Source organism: Pelophylax lessonae (assembly GCF_965119305.1).
Source record: "Pelophylax lessonae genome assembly, chromosome: 2".
NCBI lineage: Eukaryota > Metazoa > Chordata > Amphibia > Anura > Ranidae > Pelophylax > Pelophylax lessonae.
This window is the reverse complement of record NC_138769.1, coordinates 704,733,284-704,755,004: the sequence shown is the minus strand read 5'-3', so window position 1 is coordinate 704,755,004 and position 21,721 is coordinate 704,733,284. Positions and strand designations below refer to the sequence as shown.

The window sequence follows — 21,721 nt, the reverse complement described above, 5'->3', positions numbered from 1 at the left end:
TGTTTGTTAAAACCAGCAGCAATTGATCACTATAGGATATAATCTCTCCAAAAATCTGATATACAAGGGCATTAGAAAGGGGAAGACAATGGGCAGAATGAAGGCCATTGCGGATAGTGAACGCATGGTACAAGCATTATTCCAACTTTGTCACCAGATAGAGGCCTGTAAAACAGGACATGGCTGACCATAAGGGAGAAGGACTCTTCGTATCTCCCTACAGATGAATCTCCGTATGATAACCTCCCCAGGAATGCCCATTGCTGCCTCGCAGCAATAGGCATTATCCTATGGAGATTCATCTGTAAGGAGATACAAGGAGTCCTTCTCCCTTATGGTCAGCCATGTCCTGTTTTACAGGCCTCTATCTGGTGGCAAAGTTGGAATAATGCTTGTACCATGCATCCACTATCCAGTATGGCCTTCATTTGGAAGGAAGGTCAAAGAAATTGGAAGATTGGAAGATCAAGCTAAAGTTTCCACTTCCGGGGAGTCAGAGTCCTAGGAGTCTCTATCAGCCCCTCAATCCCAGGGATTGTTTATTCAGTCTCCTACTGAGATGGTCCTTGAAGACAACTGAAACCTCTTTTTTCTCTCTAGGCTCATTGCGCCGTCCTCAGAGTCTTCTGTCATTTCCCATACATCCGCTCTTGGAGCAAAAGTATGTAATGATTGGGATCATCCTGACAGGATTTTTGTTCCTCCTAAAAGGTTTTCATTTTTATATCCTATGAAGGAAAAGTTTACTAAGAGATGGAAAAATTCCTCAGTGGATGCGGCCATCTCTTCGGTTAACAAGAGTTTAACCTGTCCTGTGGATAATGCCCAGGTTTTTAAAGATCCAGCTGATAAAAGATTGGAATTGAAGGTCTCCTTTGCGGTTGCAGGTTCTGCAGTACAGCCAGCAGTAGCGGCCATAGGAGTATGTCAGTCTTTGAAATATCGCATAAAGCAAGTATCCAAGACAGTTCCTTCTCAAGGAGAGTCTGTGGAAGATCTGTCAGATCTAACTCGCACTTTGTGTTTCTCAGTAGATGCTCTTACGGACTCCATAAGGCAAATGTCACGGTTTGCTCTGATGACAGTGCATATGCGCAGAATCCTTTGGTTAAAGAGCTGGTCTGCGGAATTACCATGTAAAACATTATTAGCTAGTTTACCTTTTCAGGGAGAACGCCTTTTTGGTAATGATCTGAATATGTATATACAAAAGATTTCGGGGGGGGGGGGGGTTGGGAGAGTATGTTGCTACCTGTAAAGAGGAAGAGCAGGCCTCCTTCCTTTAAAATCCCTAGTACTCATACTACCAGTGCTTCTAATTCCAGGCAGTGGTGACGGCGTCAACCGTCTGCATCCGGACCCAAGCCTTCAGGGCAAGGTCAGAAAAAGCCCTGGGCCCAGAGACCAGCCAAGTCTTCCTCTAAGCCCTCACAGTGAAGGGGCGCCCCCACTCACCTGGGTGGGGGGAAGGCTCATGCGTTTCTCAGGGGCATGGGTGGAGCTGAGGTTGTCTCCACCATTTCACAGGTATACAAGCTGGAATTTTGGGTGTTCCCGCATCCTCAGTTTGTGAGGTCAAGTGTACCAACAGATCCCCTAAAAAGAAGAAATCTCTTGCAGGCATTGGACCAGCTGAGAGCTCAAAGGGTGATAACCGAGGTTCCAGAGATTGAAAGTTTCAAGGGTTTTTACTCAAACCTATTCATAATCCCCAAACCGAACGGGGATGTAAGACCTATTCTGGATCTCAAGGCTTTAAACCAGTTTCTGAACCGCATGGAGTCAATTTGTTCAGTCATAGCCTCCCTACAGGGAAGGGAAGTTGTAGCATCCATAGACATCAAGGATGCATATCTTCATGTGCCTATATTTTAGGCCCATCAAGGGTTTCTTAGTTTTGCGATTGGAAACCATAATTTCCAGTTTGTGGCCCTGTGTAATGCTCCTGCGTTTTTATTGTAAGCTGGATTTGCAGCTGCAGAATCTCCACTCAGTAGTCATGTAGAGATGTGTTGGAATACCAGATCCAACTCTCCAGACTCATCACTGTGGGCCTGTCTGCTTCAGCATACAGATATACACACACTCAATAACATGTTCCTGGAGTGATAGGATGTATATGATAGTATGGAGGTGATGTGCTGAAGGGACAGGTGTGAGCAGTGACAGTAATGGTAAGCACTTGATAGTAATGTTCAGGAGAGTAGTAGATGGTAATAGGTAGAATGCAGATAGGTTAGTAATCATGTATGGTAACAGGTGGTAAGGACAGCAGATGACATAGACAGGATAGACTAACCCAGTGCAAGGATAGATGGTAGTAGACTCAAGAGCTAGCAATCTATGTAACAGTGCAGATGGTAGAATTAGTATGCATAGATAGTAACAGTCCTTAATGTGCAGAAGATGATAGTGTAAGTTAGTTATGGAGGATTCCCCTGTGGGGTACTTATCACTAGTAAGGTTTAGTAAGTAGAGGGGTCCAGTAGTGAGGGAGTGATTCGGTAGCGAGATACGGGATCAGTTGCGAGGTTCCGGTCTGTTCCAGGTAAAGGCAAATAGCTGGAGGTTCCGACAGCAAGACAAGGCTTGTAAGCATGTAGACACACATTGAACGAACAACGTGAGAGAGAACGCCGGCGATTGAAATAGCCGCTCAGCGGCGCTCAGCGATGACGTCATCCGTCTTAAAGGTGTATGCGTTCCACCTAACTAGAAAGGTGGGACGCAATGTTTTGAAAGGAAAATGGTAAATAAGGGTACCAAAGGTACCAGAATCTTACACCCTGCTCTTAGGGTTAGTCACAGCTCCAAGAGTGTTCACAAAGGTCCTAGCTCCGGTATTGGCTGTTCTGAGGTCCCGAGGGATATCTGTAATAGGATATCTGGATGATCTATTACTAATAGATCGATCGGCGTCGGCTCTAAGCCGAAGTGTCCTTCAGACAGTACAATTTCTAGAACTTCTGGGTTGGATACTGAACTTTGCAAAGTCAGCATTACAGCCGGTCCAGCATCTGGAATACCTGGGGTTTCTTAGCGACATGGTACAGGCAAAGGAGGGTCTCAGACCTGAAGGATCATGTTCGGTCCAAGGTAAGGCTGAGATATCCTTCTATATGTCTTTGCATGATGTTACTGGGGAAGATGGTGTCCACATTCAAAGCCATTCCCTATGCTCAATTCCATGCCAGACCCTTGCAGAACAACGTTCTGTCTGCATGGAGCGGGAAAATTCAGTGCCTGGACTGGTCCATGTCTCTGGTGCCGAGGGTACGGCACAGTCTGAATTGGTGGTTGTTGACCAGAAATCTGGAGAAGGGAAAATCCTTTCTTCCAGTGACCTGGAAGATAGTGACTACAGATGCCAGTCTCTCTGGCTGGGAAGCGGTTCTGTAGGAAGCTACCGTCCAGGGGAAATGGTCTTGGGTAGAGAGTTGTCTCCCCATCAACGTTTTGGAAATTCAGGACGCCAAGACTTCAGGGTCACCCTGTCAGGGTGCAATCCAACAATGCCACGGCCGTGGCTTATGTCAACCATCAAGGAGGCACAAGGAGTCAGTCACCCCGAAAGAGGTGGATATTATCCTGTCCTGGGCAGAGAGGTTTGTGCCATGCCTGACAGCAGTGTTTATTCCAGGAGTAGAGAACTGGCAGGCAGATTTTTTGAGCCGTCAACAGATGTTTCCGGGGGAATGGTCCTTACATCCTGAGATTTTTCAATCGATCTGCCTACACTCGGGGGTCCCAGATGTAGATCTGTTAGCATCCAGGTTCAACAACAAGTTGGAATGATTTGTGTCCAGGACCAGGTGTAATGGTGTTGAGTGTTCGGACACCATCTTGTCCTCTCGACATCCATTTTGTTTAGTGACCCAAGCTCCTTGAGCAAAAGTAGCCCCCACCTTTCTCTAATCAGTGGAACCAAAAGGCACTCACTCACCCCCACCCCACCAGGTTCCTGCTAAGATGACATTTTTCACACCTTTAATATACACAGGTAGCTTGACCAAGCAGGAGTTGTGTCTCCGAGGACAGCAGGGGGTCAGATTAGATGTCCAGTGAAATTGCCTTGTACATTCTCAAAGCCAAATTGTTAAGTTACATCTCACAATCCGTGCTCAAATCATATCTTTTTAACCGAACATAACATACTAACAAAAAGTAGATATTTGGGTGCCCCATAAAATACCAATCGAATTAAGTCCCAACACGGACACCTTCATGCCTAGGAAAGACAAGCTAGCAAAACGATGCCTTACCGGTCAGGGGTTAACCCATGTTTAGTGTCTAAAGATAGGACATTCCAAACCGGACCATGAAATATCGGTTTCAAGCGTGTAACCGTTTCATATCTCCAAATATGAGTGCTTTTATGAATCTGTCAAAGCGGGAGGTCACTTAGCAGTTTGGTCCGTCTGGTGACACCCCCTGGAGGGTCAGAGAAAAAGACAGGGACTGAGAGAGTTCTCAGTTCTCATTCTACCATCGAGGCAATAACATCGCTTTAAGAGAGGATCGACCGCATGTTCAGTTTCTGAAACTAAGGTAATACCAGGACTGTTTTAATGCAAGTATTTTCATTCTTTTATTCTCCTATTTCTAAATTGCTGTATTGTGTCTCTATTTCTTTGTAACCCATTTTTCACAAATATTTTTATTCGCACCAATTTTAACCTTTCTTATAATTAAACCTTATTTTAAAAGTGTTAACTTTGTCTCTAAGCTCTTAAATGCAACATGACCCAAACGAACCTGCCTCCTGAAGCGCGCTACTGTGTGTAATAGACGGTTATTTTAAAGTCATAATTGATATTTGTCAAACCACGAGCATCCTCTAGGCTCAGTATAACGTAGAGGTGGTGGCAGGAAAGGGTTAATCGTTTAATTAACCCGGTGACAATCGCTCTCAGTCTGCTGGCATCTAGATTGTGGTCCCGCAAGCTGGACAATCTGTGTGCTGGGTGCAGCTGAGAGTGGCATTGTTACGCAAGTGACGGCAGGGTGTGAGATTGCTTGGTCTTGGGTCACGAGGTGGATGAGAAGGCCAAGGGTCTGATACCCGCCACCATCACACCAGGGATCCCTGATGTATGCCTTTACTCTGGTGCAGCTGATACCCCTTTTGTTGCGCAGTATCCAGCTACAGGGGAAACCAGTAATTCTGCTTGGCCAGCTTGGCCGAGGAGGATTTGGTATACACAAATGCAGAGGTTGGCAGTGATGAGAACTTGGGTCCTTCCACTGCGTCCAGACTTGCTCTCCCAAGGTCCAAAATTCCACCCTGCTGTACAGTCTCTAAATTTGATGGCTTGGCTATTGATGCCTTAATCTTGGAGGAGCGGGGTGTGCTGCCAGAAGGGCCCAGAAAGGGATTGGCAGCATCTAAATCTACGATTTCTTGTTGAATTCGCCAGGTTATTACCCAGGTCTATGGTTTAGTGGGAAAGGTTCCACCTTTTCCTGTAAAGGCACACTCTACCAGAGTAGTAGGTGCCTCTTGGGCACATCGCCATCAAGCCTCTATGGCTCAGATTTGTAAAGCCGCGACCTGGTCGTCGGTGCATACATTCACTCGTTTCTATAGAGCGGATGTTGGACCCTGGAGGAGTCTGCTTTTGGCCGCAGTGTTCTGCAGGCAGCGGTGTAATCCTTGTTTTAGGGTCAGAGGGTGGTATTTTTTTGGTGTTCCCCTCCCCTCAGATGCATTGCTTTGGGACGTCCCATATGTTATAATTTATGGCTCTGTGTCCTGTGATGTACGAAAAGAAAAAGGGATTTTTAATTCATACTTACCTGTAAAATCCATTTCTTCAAGTACATCACGGGACACATGGGTCCCTCCCCTCTTCTATGGGGTCTTTTATTGCTTGCTACAAAACTGAGGTACTTCCTGTATGGGAGGGGTTATATAGGGGGTCATCAATTCTGATTGGTTGCCAGTGTCCTTCACCTATAGGTGGCTCTATAACCCATATGTTATGATTTTTGGCTCTGTGTCCTGTGATGTACTTCAAGAAATGGATTTTACAGGTAAGCATGAATAAAAAAGCTTAAGGGGCCGGATCCCTGGGACGCTGAGGGGACGTGGGATGTGGGGGTACCTCCCACCGCTAGCACTCAGGACGGGACTGCGGAGGTGGGGGAGTCTGATTGTGAGGGGCTTACTCTACAACACATTATGAGACTGTCCGGCTTGACCTTTCAATAGTTAAACATGAGATGCATAAAATCCGGGCTAGGATTTCTACTGCTGAACAGTGTATCAGTGATGTTGAAGACACTGTTAACCCTTTAAATGCTGAAGTTCGCTTTCAGCAGTGGGATCTGAAAGACCACTCTGATAAATTAGGGGACCTGGAAGATCGCATGCGTAGAAATATTTTCCGCTTCATTGGTTTCCCTGAAAAGTCTGAGGGCAGAGATGCTGAGGATTTTTTTGAGAATTGGATAAAGAATGTCATTGGTGTGGACCACCTCTCCCCCCTGTTTTCCATTGAGAGGGCGCATCGGGTCCCCATGCGCCCCCTCCCCCTTGGGGCTCCCCCACGATCTATGCTGGCGACATTTCTTCACTTCCGGGATAAAGAAAATATCCTAAGAGCTGCTCGTAATATCCCTGACCTCCAATATAATGGTGTCAAGATCTCGATCTATCCGGATTACTCGGCCTCTACTCAGAAGCAGCGCATGGCCTTCAATGCAGTTAAGCGTAGGCTCCGGGACAGACAATTCGGTTACAGCATGCTTTACCCTGCTAAACTTCGGGTGATTCATGATGGAAAGGCCCATGTTTTTCTTTCACCCCAGGAGGCCTCTGCTTGGCTTGATGGACTGGGATAAAGCACCTCCGTCTGCACTACTTTTGATCCCACAGACTGCCTCCAGTTCCTTGATTCGCCCATGGCCTCGTTCTGCTATGTCTACGTTTTGCCAATGATGTTCCTGTCCCCTTAACGATCAGAGCTTTGATGGACTGATTACGACTTGATGGACGTATTTGCACTATTATCCTGTGAGTTGGTGCTCCCGCCTCGGATCTCACATTTTTTGAACCCCCCTTCTTTCTTCCTTTGTTTCCCTTTTTTTTTCCTTTTTGACTTTGACTTCTCCCCCTTTTTTCTTATTTCTTTGGGAGACCTGCCCCTCCTGGGCAACCTCCTGGGACTTCTTTTAGGATACTCTGGCATAGTTATGCTGTTTGGGGCTGTTACTGTTTTTGGGCTAAAGCTCTCTGCCCATTTTTATGGCAGGGCACCGGGTGGGTGGATTGGGGGGAGAGTTGTTGTGCTCTGTGGTATGTTATTATTATGCTTTGTTTTTCTTTTTCCTGCATAGCCTTATACTCTGCATTGGTGGTCAGATTTTCATGTGGTCAATTCTCAGCGGTGTTGCGGACCAGGTGGGCCCTCCGGGGGTGTTCCTAGCCCACGCGCTCCTTGGGTCCTGGTATGTATTTCTGTTCCTTGTGGGTGGGGCTGTCCCAGGGGGAGACCCCCTCTTGGGATGTTCTGCTCCTGCATGTCTTTTCTTGCCTACTCATGACTCTTAAACTGTTAACCTGGAATGTCAGGGTTTGAACTCTAAAAATTAAGAGGTCCCTGGTATTTGATTATTTAAGCGCACTAAGGCCAACATCCTCCTTTTGCAGGAAACCCATTAGATGGATCCCAAAACGAGGGCGCTGAAAAGGCCTCGTATTGCTCATGCCTTTCACGCTACCTACTCCACCTACTCCAGGGGCGTGTCAACCCTGTTTTCTAGGGACTGTCTCGTGCAGGTGATGGACGTGAAAACTGATCGAGACGGGCGCTATGTTTTAGTGGTGTTGACATATATGGATCAACTGTATACTGTTGTTAATTTAAATCTCCCTCTGCCTTTTGAAGCTAGGCGACTTGATGACTGTATGTGGGCTGTGCTCTCGATAGCTCAGGGATCTTTAATTATAGGGGGGGATTTCAACGCGGTGTTGGATCCCCTGCTTGACTGGCTCCATGGTTCTGTGTGGCCTTTGTTGGCCGACTGGGCAGCCGCGTACGGTCTGATGGAAGAATGGCGTTGGAAGTATCCCAGGCGGAGGGAATATTCATGCTACTCCGGCTCTCATGGCACCTTCTCCAGGTTGGATATGTTTTTTGTCTCCTTGGACATGCTCTCTAAACTTAAGGAGGTTGCATACCTACCAAGGGCGATCTCAGACCATTCACCCCTGGCAATGGTCTCTACAAAAAGGAAGGGGTGAGGGAATAATAGGATATAACCTCAGAAAGGCTGCATGAAGGGAGGCTCAACTCTGGTTTTAATTTGAAAAATAGAGAAAATATTTATTGATGGATAAAAAGTCACAAAAAATGAGAACCATAGACCACCATAGACAAACTTAAGGAGGTTGCATACCTACCAAGGGCGATCTCAGACCATTCACCCCTGGCAATGGTCTCTACGAAAAGGAAGGGGTGAGGGAATAATAGGATATAACCTCAGAAAGGCTGCATGAAGGGAGGCTCAACTCTGGTATTAATTTGAAAAATAGAAAAAATCTTTATTGATGGATAAAAAGTCCTATGGACAGATGAAGCTTATAAAGAGGAGGAGATATATCATAAAGTAGATGTTAGCTAGATGGGTAGCAAGGACTCAGAATTGGGGCCATAGTAGTGATATCCACCATAGTTGACTATACAGTGTAGTCGTAAAGAGACTTACCAGGGGCACCAGTCCAAATCCAACATCTAATTGGTAGATGATAATAACCGCATCTACTGATACCAATCATATATTATTCGATTAATCTATTTATTAACTATTCAATGGTCACAGAGCTAATAAGTGCTTCCCCACAGAATTTTAACAGTAGGGAGGGAGGAAGGGGAGACTATGACAGTGCCAAGGAGGGGGAGGGGGAGGGGGAGGGGGAGAAGGGGGTGGAAAGAATCCTAAATAAGGACATCCATAGTGGGTTTATGGTTCCAAAAATACCTTTAGGCTCATTTCTGTGTTGAGTCCCGATGGAAATAAAGTTTGTAACCTAAAGATCCATGCTTTTTCCTCCCTTAAGAGCACCCTATCATAGTCCCCCCCCTTCTTGGAGATATATTCAATGGCCAAAATCCCTTTACTTTTAGTCCCCTGGGGCTGCTGTCGTGTTTTTCAGTGAAATGTATACCTATGGGTGTCTCCTCTTTAAGACGGATACTTTTGAGATGTTCACCGATTCTAATTCTGAGTTGCCTCTTGGTTTTGCTAATGTAGAACTTATGGCACGGGCATTCAATTATATACAACAGGCATGAGGAAGCACAGTTGATGAAAGAGTTAATCTCATAAACTGTGCTACCGCTAGAATCGGTGAAGGAATAGGATTTTTCTACGAATTTGCAGATATTACAGTGTCCGCAAGGGAACATACCTTTAAGTTTTGGAAGGTCCGTTAGCCAATTCTGATTTGGTTTCTTTTTGAACTCAGAGTGGACTAGATGGTCACCAAGGTTGGTTGCTCTTTTTGCTACCTTTAAGGGTCTGGGACCAACGATGTTTTTCAATCTTTCAAATTTCTGTAGTATATGCCAATGGCATGCCAAGACCCTCCTGGCCTCCTGCCAGTGGCTTCCATATTTTGTAATCAGTCTCGGTGGTGTATTAGATTTCTCTCGAGTAGTTGTTTTGGGAGTCAAGAGTTCCTCTCTAGTTTTCTGTCCTGCTTTCCGCTTGGCCCTCCGGAGGGTGCGGTGTGAGTAACCACGCTCTCTAAACCTTCTGTACAAATCCTTAGCCTCTTTTAGGTAGTCACCGTAGTTGGAGCAGTTACGCTTCAATCTAATAAATTGACCTACTGGTATATCTTTTTTAAGGGGGTCGGGATGGTAACTATCTGCTCTAAATAATGTGTTGGCTGCCCTACTTTTTCTATAGGTAGATGTTACAAGTTTACCATTTTTTAATTGGATATTTAAATCCAAAAACGAGATCTGTGTTCGATCCATTGTGAATGTAAGATGTATATTTCTCCTATTATGGTTTAGTTCTTTCATAAAATCCTCAAGTTGAGACGGTGTACCGTCCCACACAAGGAACACATCATCTATGTACCTCAGCCAGGTCAAGGCATGGCTGAGGTACATAGGCGAGGTGTACACCATCTCCTCCTCCCAGAGGCCAAGATGCAAGAAGGCATAGGAGGGTGCCCAAGGGGCACCCATTGCGGTGCCTCTAATCTGATGGTAGTAGTTCCCTAAAAACCGGAAGAAATTATTATTGAGTGCCAAATCAAGAATCTCAATAAGAAATTCGTTTTGTGGTCCATTTAGGGGAAACTTCTGGTCCAGGAAGTGATATACCGCTAGAATACCCCATTCATGGGGTATTGAAGTGTATAGAGACTCGACATCAATGCCGACCAGTAGAACTTCATGGGTGAATTCTAGCTCCTTGATCTTATTTAAGACATCTCCTGTATCTCTCTCATAAGATGGTAAATCTAAGACTAGTTCTTTGATCAAAGAGTCAAGATATTTACCCACTCTTTCCAAGGGTCCACCTACCGCCGAGACTATCGGTCTCCCCAGGGGTTCTGTTGGGTTTTTGTGGATTTTGGGTATTATATAAAATGTAGGGACATTATACTCGTTGACTTGTAGGAATCTCTTCTCTCTTTCAGAAATGAACAATGCTTCACATGCGAAGTGCATTTTCTCATTAATTTTGAGAACAAGATCTGGAAAGGGGTTATCACCAAGTTTTCTATAAGTTTAAATGTCAGATAGGAGTCTCTCTCATAGCCCTCCTCTGACAGTAGAACCACATTGCCCCCTTTATCACTTTTCTTTATCACTATTTCCCTAGCTTGTTTTAATTCTTTAAGTGCCTTTCTTTCATTATGTGAAAGATTGTCTGAAGATGAGGAGCTCCAATCTATCTGTTTAAGATCCTCCTCAACTAAAGTGAGGAAGATATTCAGCCATTTGTTAGTGCGGAACCTTGGCATTTCCGTAGATCGTATAGTAATGGAGCACTTCCTAATTGTATTTGTCCCAGCAGGGAGTTCCTTATCTTCAGACACCTCCCCAATTTCTGCTAGAAGTGAGTTTAGAATATCAAGGGCTTCCTGATCGTCATGTCCAGAGGTGCGATTATTGGCAATCCTCTGAGTATAGGAGTCTATAATAGACCTTCCTCAGATAAAGACAAAGGTCCTTATAGACCTTAAAGTGGTCCATGTCATCCATAGGAGAGAAGGAGAGACCCTTTTGAAGTAATTTATTGTGAGTCTCATTAAGGGGAAATTCTGAGAGGTTGATCACATTCCAAGGGCGATCTCAGACCATTCACCCCTGGCAATGGACCTGGTAGTGGCCAGACAGCCATCAAAGGTAGTGTGGAGTATGAGCCCGTACTGGCTTGTGGAGCCGATAGTGTCGGCTGAGTGCACTACTGCTATGTCCCATTACTGGGTGGAGAATGTGGAAGGGGTGGCAGATCTCACTTGCTGGGATGCTTCTAAGGCTGTTCTTAGGGGAGCGAATATGAGGGAGGTTGCTAATTTTAAGAAGGCTGTTGCGGCACATATTGAGGAACTGGCAGATGCTTTGAGTGGTTCCGAACGAGCCTATAATTTAGACCCAACCCCTGAGAATTGTCGGCTGTGGAGAGCTGCTCAGTGGGCGTATGAGCTTGCCCTGGTGGATAAGACGCAGAAGCTAATAAGAAATACAATCCGCGCTAAGGATATCCAAGGAATGGAAATAAATAGATATAAATATAAATAGGCTGCAGCCTACCCTAAACTACAGTCAAAAGACTGTATAAAATATTGGGTGGGGGATGGGTAATATGGCGCTGCCTGTATGGTGGGTATCAATAAATACGAATGGTGTAAAATGTGCACTACAAATGTGTATATAAATTAATAAATACAATATACGCTAAAAAAACACAATCCACATGTAATAAAAGCACTCTAAGTAAATAGCCAATATTAAAGTGCAAAGTGCATGTGAGATACAAAAACTGCAAGTGAATAGATAATAGATGCAGTGATGGAGACCTGTGTTAATGTGAAAAAATGCGTATCAAAAGTGGGATATAAATATATGGGTGGATAAATTAAATAAATAGATAGATGAAAAGTGCATATCAAAAGTGGGATATTCTTTGCTCCTTTCACCATTTTTATTCTGATTTGTATACTTCTAGTGCCTATTATATGCCCCCTGAGCTGTATGAATATGTGGACTCTATTCCGTTTTGCACCCTTACCGAGGTCCAGAGCTCAGGACTTGACGAGCCGTTCACTTTGGAGGAGGTGGAACTTGCTCTCAAAACCTTCCCTAAAGATTCCGGGCCCGGACATCTTTCCTGTGGAGTGGTATCTACATCATAGGGAGCTCCTACTACCACTTCTTTTGCTGCTATATAAAACAATCTACGACACGGGCTCTCTGCCTGATTCGTTGAGCGAGGCCCTTATAGTCCTGATTGCCAAACCTCATAAGGACCCACACTAGTGCGACTCCTACCGGCCGATATCGCTTATTAATGTCAAACTTAAAATCCTAACTAAAATCCTTGATCTACGGCTTAATAAGGTGATTAAATCCATAGTGGGGAATAGATTAAACGGGTTTTATTCTGGGTCGTTCTGCGTATATTCGTCGTTTATTTACTAACCTTCAGACTCCAAATCCTTCTCCCCTGCCTAGGGTGGTGCTGTCATTTTACACGCAGAAAGCTTTTGATTCTGTGGAGTGGCCGTATATGTTCTATGTGCTGGAGAAGTTTGGCTTTGGGAAGGCCTATCTTACTTGGCTTCGGATTTTCTACGACCCGCCATTGGCACGTATTCGGGTGAATGGTGTTGTATCTAATCCATTGCATATACGTAGGGGTACGCGACAGGGCTGCCCTCTGCCCCCCCTCCTCTTTGCACTTGCCATAGAACCCCTTGACCAACTGTTATGAACCTCCATGGACATCCAAGGTATGCGGATAGGGACTCTTGAAGAGCGAGTTTCTCTTTATGCAGATGACATGTTGCTCTATTTGTCTGATCCTCAGGGCTCGCTGATGACGGTGCTTAAACTTATTCAGAACTTCGGTTCTTTTTCCGGTTTTCGGACCAAGTCCAGCCTGTTTCCGGTGGACATGGACACCCCTCTTTCCCTGCCTGAGGGATGCCCTCTGCGGCTCACCATGTCCTTCTGTTATTTGGGTGTTCAGGTTCAACAACCCCTATCTCTATATCTGGCTAATAATCTCCTCCCCTGCTTGGCTCTTTTTAAATCTAAACTGGATCACTGGAAGCATCTGCCACTAACTCTGACCTGTAGGGTTAACTTGTTTAAAATTATTATACTATACTACCCCGAGTTTTTGTACATTTTGGCCAATTCCCTGGTCTTTATACCGAATACGTTTTTTTTGCGGAGCTTGACTTTCTCATTTCTGGGTTCCTGTGGTACCCCAAGGCAATAGGGCTCTCTATTGCTATGCTTCAACAGCCAGAGGCACTTGGGGGCCTCGCTCTCTCAAACCTGTGCCTGTATTATTATGCTAAACAGCTGGTACATATCCATGGGTGGCTCTTCCCTCAACGGGGCAATGCGGCTACGGCAGCTGAGGCTGCTGTGGTTTCCTCATACAAGACCCTTACTAACCTTATTTATTGCCACAGTGTTGCTGCCCTTGGGGGTACAGCGCTTTTGAAATCCTCCCTTAAGATCTATACCAGGTGTGAATCTTTGTTGTCGGTACCACTGGAACTCTTTTCTCCGAATAAGCCTTTATGGTGTAATCCTAGTTTGCCCCATTTTTCTGAATCTCAAGATGCTGTTCTGTGGGCGGGGAGGGGCCCCAAGTATGCTCACCAACTGTTTGAGGGGAGGCTTTTAAAGATATTTCAGCAGTTTCGGATGGACTTTCGGATACCCGGCTCCTGCCATTACCGTTATTTCCAATTGCAGCACGCGGCCATGGCCCAGTCTGTCTTGTCAACTCTCCTCTGGAGAAGGAGTTGTTGCGGGATACGCATACCAAATTGACTAGTTCTTACTATAGTATACTGATTCGCAGTGTGCCGTCTCGATTGGATGCTATTAGGGCCGGGTGGACGAAGGACATCCCAGATCTCTCGGATGATGACTGGGAGGAATTGCTTCAAATGTATTTCAGGATCCCAATATTTGCTTGGGATCAACTGATACAGTTGTGTATCTTTCATAGAACCTACTCTACCCCATTTTAGGTTGTTTTTGATGAAACAGAGACCCGGCCCCGAGTGTCATAAATGCTGCGGGGCGCCTGGTGACTTACTTCACATGCTGTGGGGCTGTGCTAAAATTAGACCCCTCTGGTCTCAGGTTACCCACTTAGTCTCCACGTCTCTGGGCTTGCCTAATGTATTAAGCCCAAATGTTGTTTATTGGGGATTCTCTGAGACGTTGTTCTTCGTTCTCGCAAGAAACAATTTCTTAGACTGTTGTTTTATGCCAGGAAAAGGGTGGTGATGCAGTGGATACATACGGATAGGGTCCCTCTTGATCTTTTGAAAAATGTAATTAATCAAGTTCTACCCTTATACAAATTGACTTATGAAGTCAGGGGCTGCCCAGAGAAATTTACAAAGATTTGGGGCGGATGGGTTGACCTGGCTGAAACCTGTGGTTCTGCTTTGGTCTAACTGAGAGGGCACTAGAGGTCCCATCTCTGGTTCCGTACACCGCTTGGAGGAATATTTGCTGTACTGACCCCCATCTACTGCTTTTAGAGTTTCTTTAGTTAAGTTGCTTGGAAAAAGATGATACATCATACCACTGCCTTTATTGGCCTTTATTGGCTAGCGTTGTTTCATTGTTTACTTTTTACTGTTCTACTGCTTATGGATCTATGGTTCAGCAGCACTCTTTGAACTCCTGTCACTGCTTTGTATATCCTGTTCGGGTATCTGCATGTACGGTGTTATATATTCTCTGTTATCGTGCTGTATGTTTATTGTGTGACAAAACCCAATAAAGTTGAAGTTTAAAAAAAAAGCATGAATAAAAAAATTAATTTAAAATTTTTTTTTTTTAATGCACGTTTGTATGTGCGCTTATATTACTACAGGAGCAGGATCATGTGATTTTGGACCCTTAAATTTACACTTGCTTCAAAACAAGGCTTTGAACATGCTTTGTTAAAGCTCTCTGAATGCCAGTCAAAGCCCCTGTCACCAAATAAAATAGTTAGCTTACAGTCCTGTGTACACCTTGCTTTTGCTGTGCTTTGCTTCGGCTTCAGCTTCCGGTCGCTTTAGTGGTGCTTCAAAGCGTCTCCAAAGCCTTCATAGAAGTCTATGACAAAGCTTACTTGAAGCATCATCGAAGCATCATCAAAGCACCATCAAAGTACCACTGAAGCATCACCAGAGCACCACTGAAGCAATACTGAAGAATTATCGAAGCACCACCAAAGCACCAAAAACCCATCAAAAAAAGCATGTTGAAGCAGTAGGCTCTTTACTGCGTGTTGAAGCCAAAGCAAGTGTAAATGAGCCCTTAAGCTATTTTCAGGCACTCCCATTAAAGTCTATTAGGCCAAAAGCACAAGATTCTGCCCCAAAGAGCTCATCTACTTTTTCAAGCTTCACGCCACAGTTGACAAGTGACACCGCATTCAGATATGAACGATTCCATTGAGATTAATGGGACTCTTGATCTTAAATGTTGTTGTACTTTGGGGAAAAAAAGCCACAAATGCTCATTTGTGAATGGGAGCTAGTTTTGCCTCAAAGGTTCTACACGGGAATTAAGGAAGGGGAAGGTAGGCAAGGCAACAGGTGTAGCCTATCACAGAGACATGAGTGACCAGGAGTCTAGGTAATAGTTTGTGGTTCTCTCTGCATTGTGTTCACACAAGTTTGGCATTCAGCATAAACCTGATTCAAATCAGTACAATAAAATAAAATTACAATTTCTATAAATTCTCCTAAGCCTGATATTATAAATGTAATAACTGAAACTCCTTCTTTTCTCTAGGTATTGAACCATCGATTGTCATCCTGGTGTTTGGTCTGGTGTTTGCCTTGGGTCTCTGTGGTGTTGGGGTCTCATATCTTATCAGGTAACAATACAGACGTCTTCTTAGGTAGACACCGATACTCAGTACATACCACCCATCTTCTTAATCCTATTTCTTCCTTTTTCATTCCTCATCTCTCCTCCTCCATCATTCCTGCCTAAAGCCCCGTACACACGCACAGATTGTTGGCCGTAAAATGTTGGCCAACGTCCGATCTGCCGATTGTAGGCTTGTTAGTATGATGCTTCCGACAACCAACTGCGAATTTTTGGCCGAAAAAAATCTGATGTGCATGCTATAAAATTTTTGTTGGCCAACAAAGAACGGCCGATTGTTCCTAAAGCCCTGTACACACATAGCAAATATTCGGCCGCGACCGATCGGCCGATTGTAGGCTTGTTAGTATGATGCTTCCGACAGCGCATTTTCGGCCGAAGAGAATCTGTCGTGCAGGCATTAAAATTTTTGTAGGCCGACAACAGAACGGCCGATTGTGCGTCAGTCAGTACAGATTTCGGCCGACAAACAGCAGATTTGCAAGACTGGGCATGCTCAGAAAAGACAAAACACACGGAAAGTTAACCATCACATGACATCACTTCTGCAGTCGGCTGCTGTTGGCCGACAAAATTCGTGTGCAGTCTTTTGCAGTTTTCAACAGACACGACAGCCCTGGACAAAAGATGGCCAATCGTTCGGCCGACGATCGCTACGTGTGTACGGGGCTTCAGTCAGTACAGATTTCGGCAGACAAAAATCAGATGAGCAAGACTGGGCATGCTCAGAGAAGAAAAAACACACTGAAAGTCAACCAGAACATGACATCACTTCTGAAGTTGGTTTTTGTTGGCCAACAAAAGTCCAGTGCAAGTCTAGAGCACATTTCAACCAACAAACAACACTGGACAAAAGTTGGCCGATCAGTTGGCCAACAATCTGTGCGTGTGTACGGGGCTTTAACCATAAAGGAGAAAAACCCAAGAACAGAACTTTAGTATAGAGCAGCTTACCAGTTGTTGGATGTGATGGCTGCATTCGTTTTCTTTTCTTTTTTTTTTTTTTTCCTCAGCTAAAAAATTACAATAAAAACCCATTGCTCTTGCTATAAATGCAGTGTTCTTTTAAAAACTCAGTGAATCGAATTGGAAGCATAAAGCAATGTTATCTTCCTTCTGTAAACTAATCTCCCCATCTCCTAAATACTGTATAATAGGGATAAAAGAAGGCAGATATGATTGAAGTCCTGCCTAGGGTGACATCCATGGCTTCCTCAATAGATACAGTGGGGCAAGAAGCTTGTTTTTTGCTGATCACCAAGTTAAAATAAAGGGAAGCAAGTCTAAAAAAGGAAACTAATGCAACCACCACATGTAAAGACTTGCAAGCTGCAATATGTTACATTTTTGTATTTGCAGTTAAGAGCATTTAGCTCGGGTTCACACTGCTGCGGTGTAAAACACTGCATGTAATTGGCACAAGAATCACTGCGCATTCCTGTGCGAATTACATGCGGTGTCTCTGGGGTGCCATTTGAGCCATGGATTTGCATGGCTCTAATCACACTGCATTTGCACCAAACTGGTATAGGACCCTTTTTTGTTCCCACCAGAAACAGATCACAAGGGTGTTCACACCATGCGATCCGATTTTGCAAATTGTGCTGTGTTTTGCAAACCGATTGCGGGGTGTCGTTAACTTAACAAACACTCCGTAATCAGGTTGCATGGATTGGTTGTGATTTAAGCCTCGTACACACGCACCGATTGTTGGCCGACCGATCGGCCGTCTTTTGTCCAGTGTTGTTGTGTTGGTTGGAATGTGCCTAGACTGCACACGAATTTTATCGGCCAACAAAAACCAACTTCAGAAGTGATGTCATGTGCTGGTTAACTTTCCGTGTGTTTTTTCTTCCCTGAGCATGCCCAGTCTTGCTCATCTGATTTTTGTATGCTGAAATCTGTACTGACTGACAAACAATCGGACGTTCGGTTGACGGCCAACAAAAATTTTATAGCATGCACACCAGATTTTGTTCGGCTGAAAAGGCGCAGTCGGTTGTCGGAAGCATCATACTAACAAGCCGACAATCGGCCGATCGGACGTTGGCCGAAAATTCACGGCCAACAATCGGTGCGTGTGTACGAGGCTTTAGATGCGGTGCTGTATCCGCAGTGAATTTTCTGTGAATTCGCATCGCATCTAGTGTCAACCCAGGCCTAGGCATACGCAGCTAACAGCTATCCGGTGCGGCCCTGCTTCTCCTTTTCAGGTACGAATCAGGTCAGAATTTTAGCCTAAATTTGGACCTGAAATGGAGCCAAAGACGCACAAGACCTTTTCCTACTGGGGACTGCGGCCGCCCCGGGGCTGTGTGAACCGGCTCCATTGAGAGCCGGTCACAGTCTCCAGCTATCCCCAAATTGTTCCCACAAAGTTGAGAGCATGAAATTGTCCAAAATGTCTTGGTTCGCTGACTCCTTAAGAGTTTCCTTCACTGGAACTAAGAGGCCAAGCCCAACCCCTGAAAAACAACCCCACACCAGAGTCCCCCCTCCACCAAATCATTTGGACCAGTGCACAAGGCAAGGTCCAAAAAGACATGGATGAGCGAGTTTGGGTGGAGGAACTTGACTGGGCTGCACAGAGTCCTGACCTCAACTTGATAGAACACCTTTGGGATGAATTAGAGCAGAGACTGTGAGGCAGACCTTCTCATTCAACATCAGTGCCTGACCTCACAAATGCGCTTCTGGAAGAATGGTCAAACATTCCCATAGACACACTCCTAAACCTTGTGGACAGCCTTCCCAGAAGTCAAGGGAAGAATATGGATAATTGGACTTTGTTGGCACAACGACAGGACAATACGTCGTATTTTACGTCATATTGTCCTGTCGTTGTGCCAACAAAGTCCAATTATCCATATTCTTCCCTTGACATTATTAACTAGGACGAGGCACAGATTTATCCTAGTGTCCACAGTGTCCTCATGTGGTGACACTAATACCCTTATCCTTCCCAGAAGAGTTGAAGCCGTTATAGCTTCCAAGGGTGGGCCAACTCAATATTCAACCCTATGGACTAAGACTGGGATGCCATTAAAGCATTAAAGTCCATGTGCGTGTAAAGGCAGGTGTACCAATACTTTTGGTAATATAGTGTGTATAAGTATAAATATATATATATATATATATATATATATATATATATATATATATATGGCCTCAGATGGAAGTGGTTGTTTCATGGCTACAGCTGCATATACAGTAATTTTTTGTTATTGTGCTTGGACATACACTTTAATCCTTTTCAAATCCAAACTAAAAAAAATTATTTTGTCTTTCAACATACTTTAGTGTAACACATGTTCACCATAATATCCCATCTATCTACGTATTTATCTGTTAGCACTTAGCAAATATAATAGCTTACATTGGTTTATGTGCAGTATTCGGCAACATCTCCTGTGCTATATAACTACATGTGAATAAGAAGCAAACGTAATATGGACATGGGACTATATTTGGGAGGAGTGCTCGGGTTTTGTAGCCCAGATCTCTGGTAATCGGGTCTGGTGTGAAGTATACGTCCCATGGGGTTTGGCTCAGATGACATCACTGACAGCTGGGAGCTTGGCTCATCCAGGCCGGGAGATATATTCCTGCGGCTCCCAGTCTGCATCTTGAAATAATCTCCAGAATTTAATTTGTGCTCTTTGTTTAATGTGTTCAAAATCCTTTTGACATGGTGATATAATTGAGGTTCGTACAAAGGTTAAGCAGTTGTTGCTTGTAAGGTGTTGCGTCAGCAGAACGGATTATACATTTTATTATATATCTTAGTTTATATTTTATTCAAGCATTGAAGCATGGGACATCGGATCCTGTTTCCATGGCTGACACAGAAAATAAATTGAAATATTTCCTATCTCATATTACCTTAGAACATAAAAATGCTGACATGTGTGTAGCACTACTCCCTTGGGTGGTGCTGGTTACAGGTTCCCCTGGGTTACCCATAGCAACAACACAACAGTTCAACATTTTGAAAGTGATTTGGCTCAGTCAGAAAACAGCTTAGGAGTTTTGGTTTTTGTGGTTTTATTGAGAACTTGGATAGGAGAATGGAATGAGTGGACTTGAACAAACTATGCACAATTTGCTGGGACGACCAGAAATAGCTGAGTGTGGCAAGGCCGCTGCTTCACCTTGCCACTAGCGGTGAAGAAGTAATTAATGAACTGTTTTAGATAAGCTGTACTGTACTGCAGAACACTCTTCAGGGCCCTTCCTGACACCCCCTTTGTTCCTATTCTTCAGGGTTCTCTACACGGCACCCCCTTTACTGTAACAATCTCTGTGTGAGCTAGCTCCTTGATCCCCTGACTTCACTGGAGTGGTCCCCCTTCCTGGGCAGACCCTTAGGCAAATCTCCCGGTACTCATGGAAACTGCTTTTCCCAAGAGACTCTGCCAGCAGCTCCACTGTCAGCTTCACTGGATCCCCTGCAGCTCAGCTCCACACCTGGTTTACTAGGCCAACCGCCTAAGACCACCTTCCTCACACACAGCAGGAGGAGAGACAGCCGTCTGCCTCCTCCTGGGACTCTGCTTCCCACCAAAGACACCCTGTCACATGTCCCCTCAGTATTTATGGTTAATCCCAGGATGCACTGCGGTGGTGCCTTCCCACTGGGACTGCCATAAAAACTGATGTTTCACTGGCTGGGTTTCCTCCACTGTCCAACAAGCTCCCTCATTGGATGCAGTGGGGACACTCCCTTAGACCCAGTGAATCACACCTGGAGACATGCAACAGGCAACCTAATAGATCAGCTCCCCTGATAAGCAGAAGTAGCAAATACAGTACCTGTAGATGCTTTTTTCCTAGCACCTACCTAGGAGGGTGCTACATGTATTTTCCCAAATGCTGATTTTGCACATTGATAAAAACATACAGTATGCATTTCCTGATCATACATGAGCATATTTTTTATATATACAGTATATTTCTGTAGCACCCTCCTAGGTAGGTGCTAGAAGAGAGTATAGTTTTTGGTCTTTCTGCTTACCGGGTAAATTGCCAAAGAAAATTAATATTGCTCTCTGCCCACCAGAGAGCAGGATCGGTTGATAAGGTCTGCTCAAGGTGCTCAGCTGCAGCTCAGCTTTTTTGAATGTTTCACACTGGTCCAATAGGGAGGCATATTGGACAGTGGGAGGAAACCTGACAAGTGAAAGCACAGGCATTGTTACAGCCCTGGCTATTGGAAGTTCTTCTTTGCATGCTGGGTGACTGTATGAATGCCCGGGGCACATGGGCTCGGGATCTTCGGCTGGAAAGCGGGGCCCCCAGAGGGAGAGGGTAGCTGCCCCTCCTCTGTACAAGTTGCCATGTGGCCTTGGGTAGTCGACTTGAGGGCCTGAAAGTTAGAAAGAAGCTGAACCCATAGGTCCAGCAGAGCTGACTGGAAGGGAGGAACAAGGAAGGATCTGATTCTGCCTACTGTGAGTACAGATCTGTGTCATGGGGCCTCTCCTGTGAGGGACATCCCTTCAAATAGAAGAGTCGGTGGACGGGTGTCAGTCAAGGGGATGCTAGGGAGTCTCCTCAAGATAAAGTAGTTGCTTCAAGTCTGCTGTTAGAGAGAGCAAGAAAACGCATTT

At 44.9% G+C, this 21,721-nt stretch overlaps 1 protein-coding gene across 1 annotated transcript in view; it reads left to right on the top strand.

Annotated features, from left to right (window-relative positions):
• LOC309546460 (retinal guanylyl cyclase 2-like) overlaps positions 1–21,721 on the top strand; it is a 206,004-nt gene that overhangs the window by 90,271 nt on the left and 94,012 nt on the right. The window contains exon 5 of the mRNA XM_082246169.1: positions 16,014–16,098. Coding sequence (XP_082102295.1) covers positions 16,014–16,098 — 85 coding nt within the window. The remainder of the gene's footprint in view (positions 1–16,013; positions 16,099–21,721) is intronic.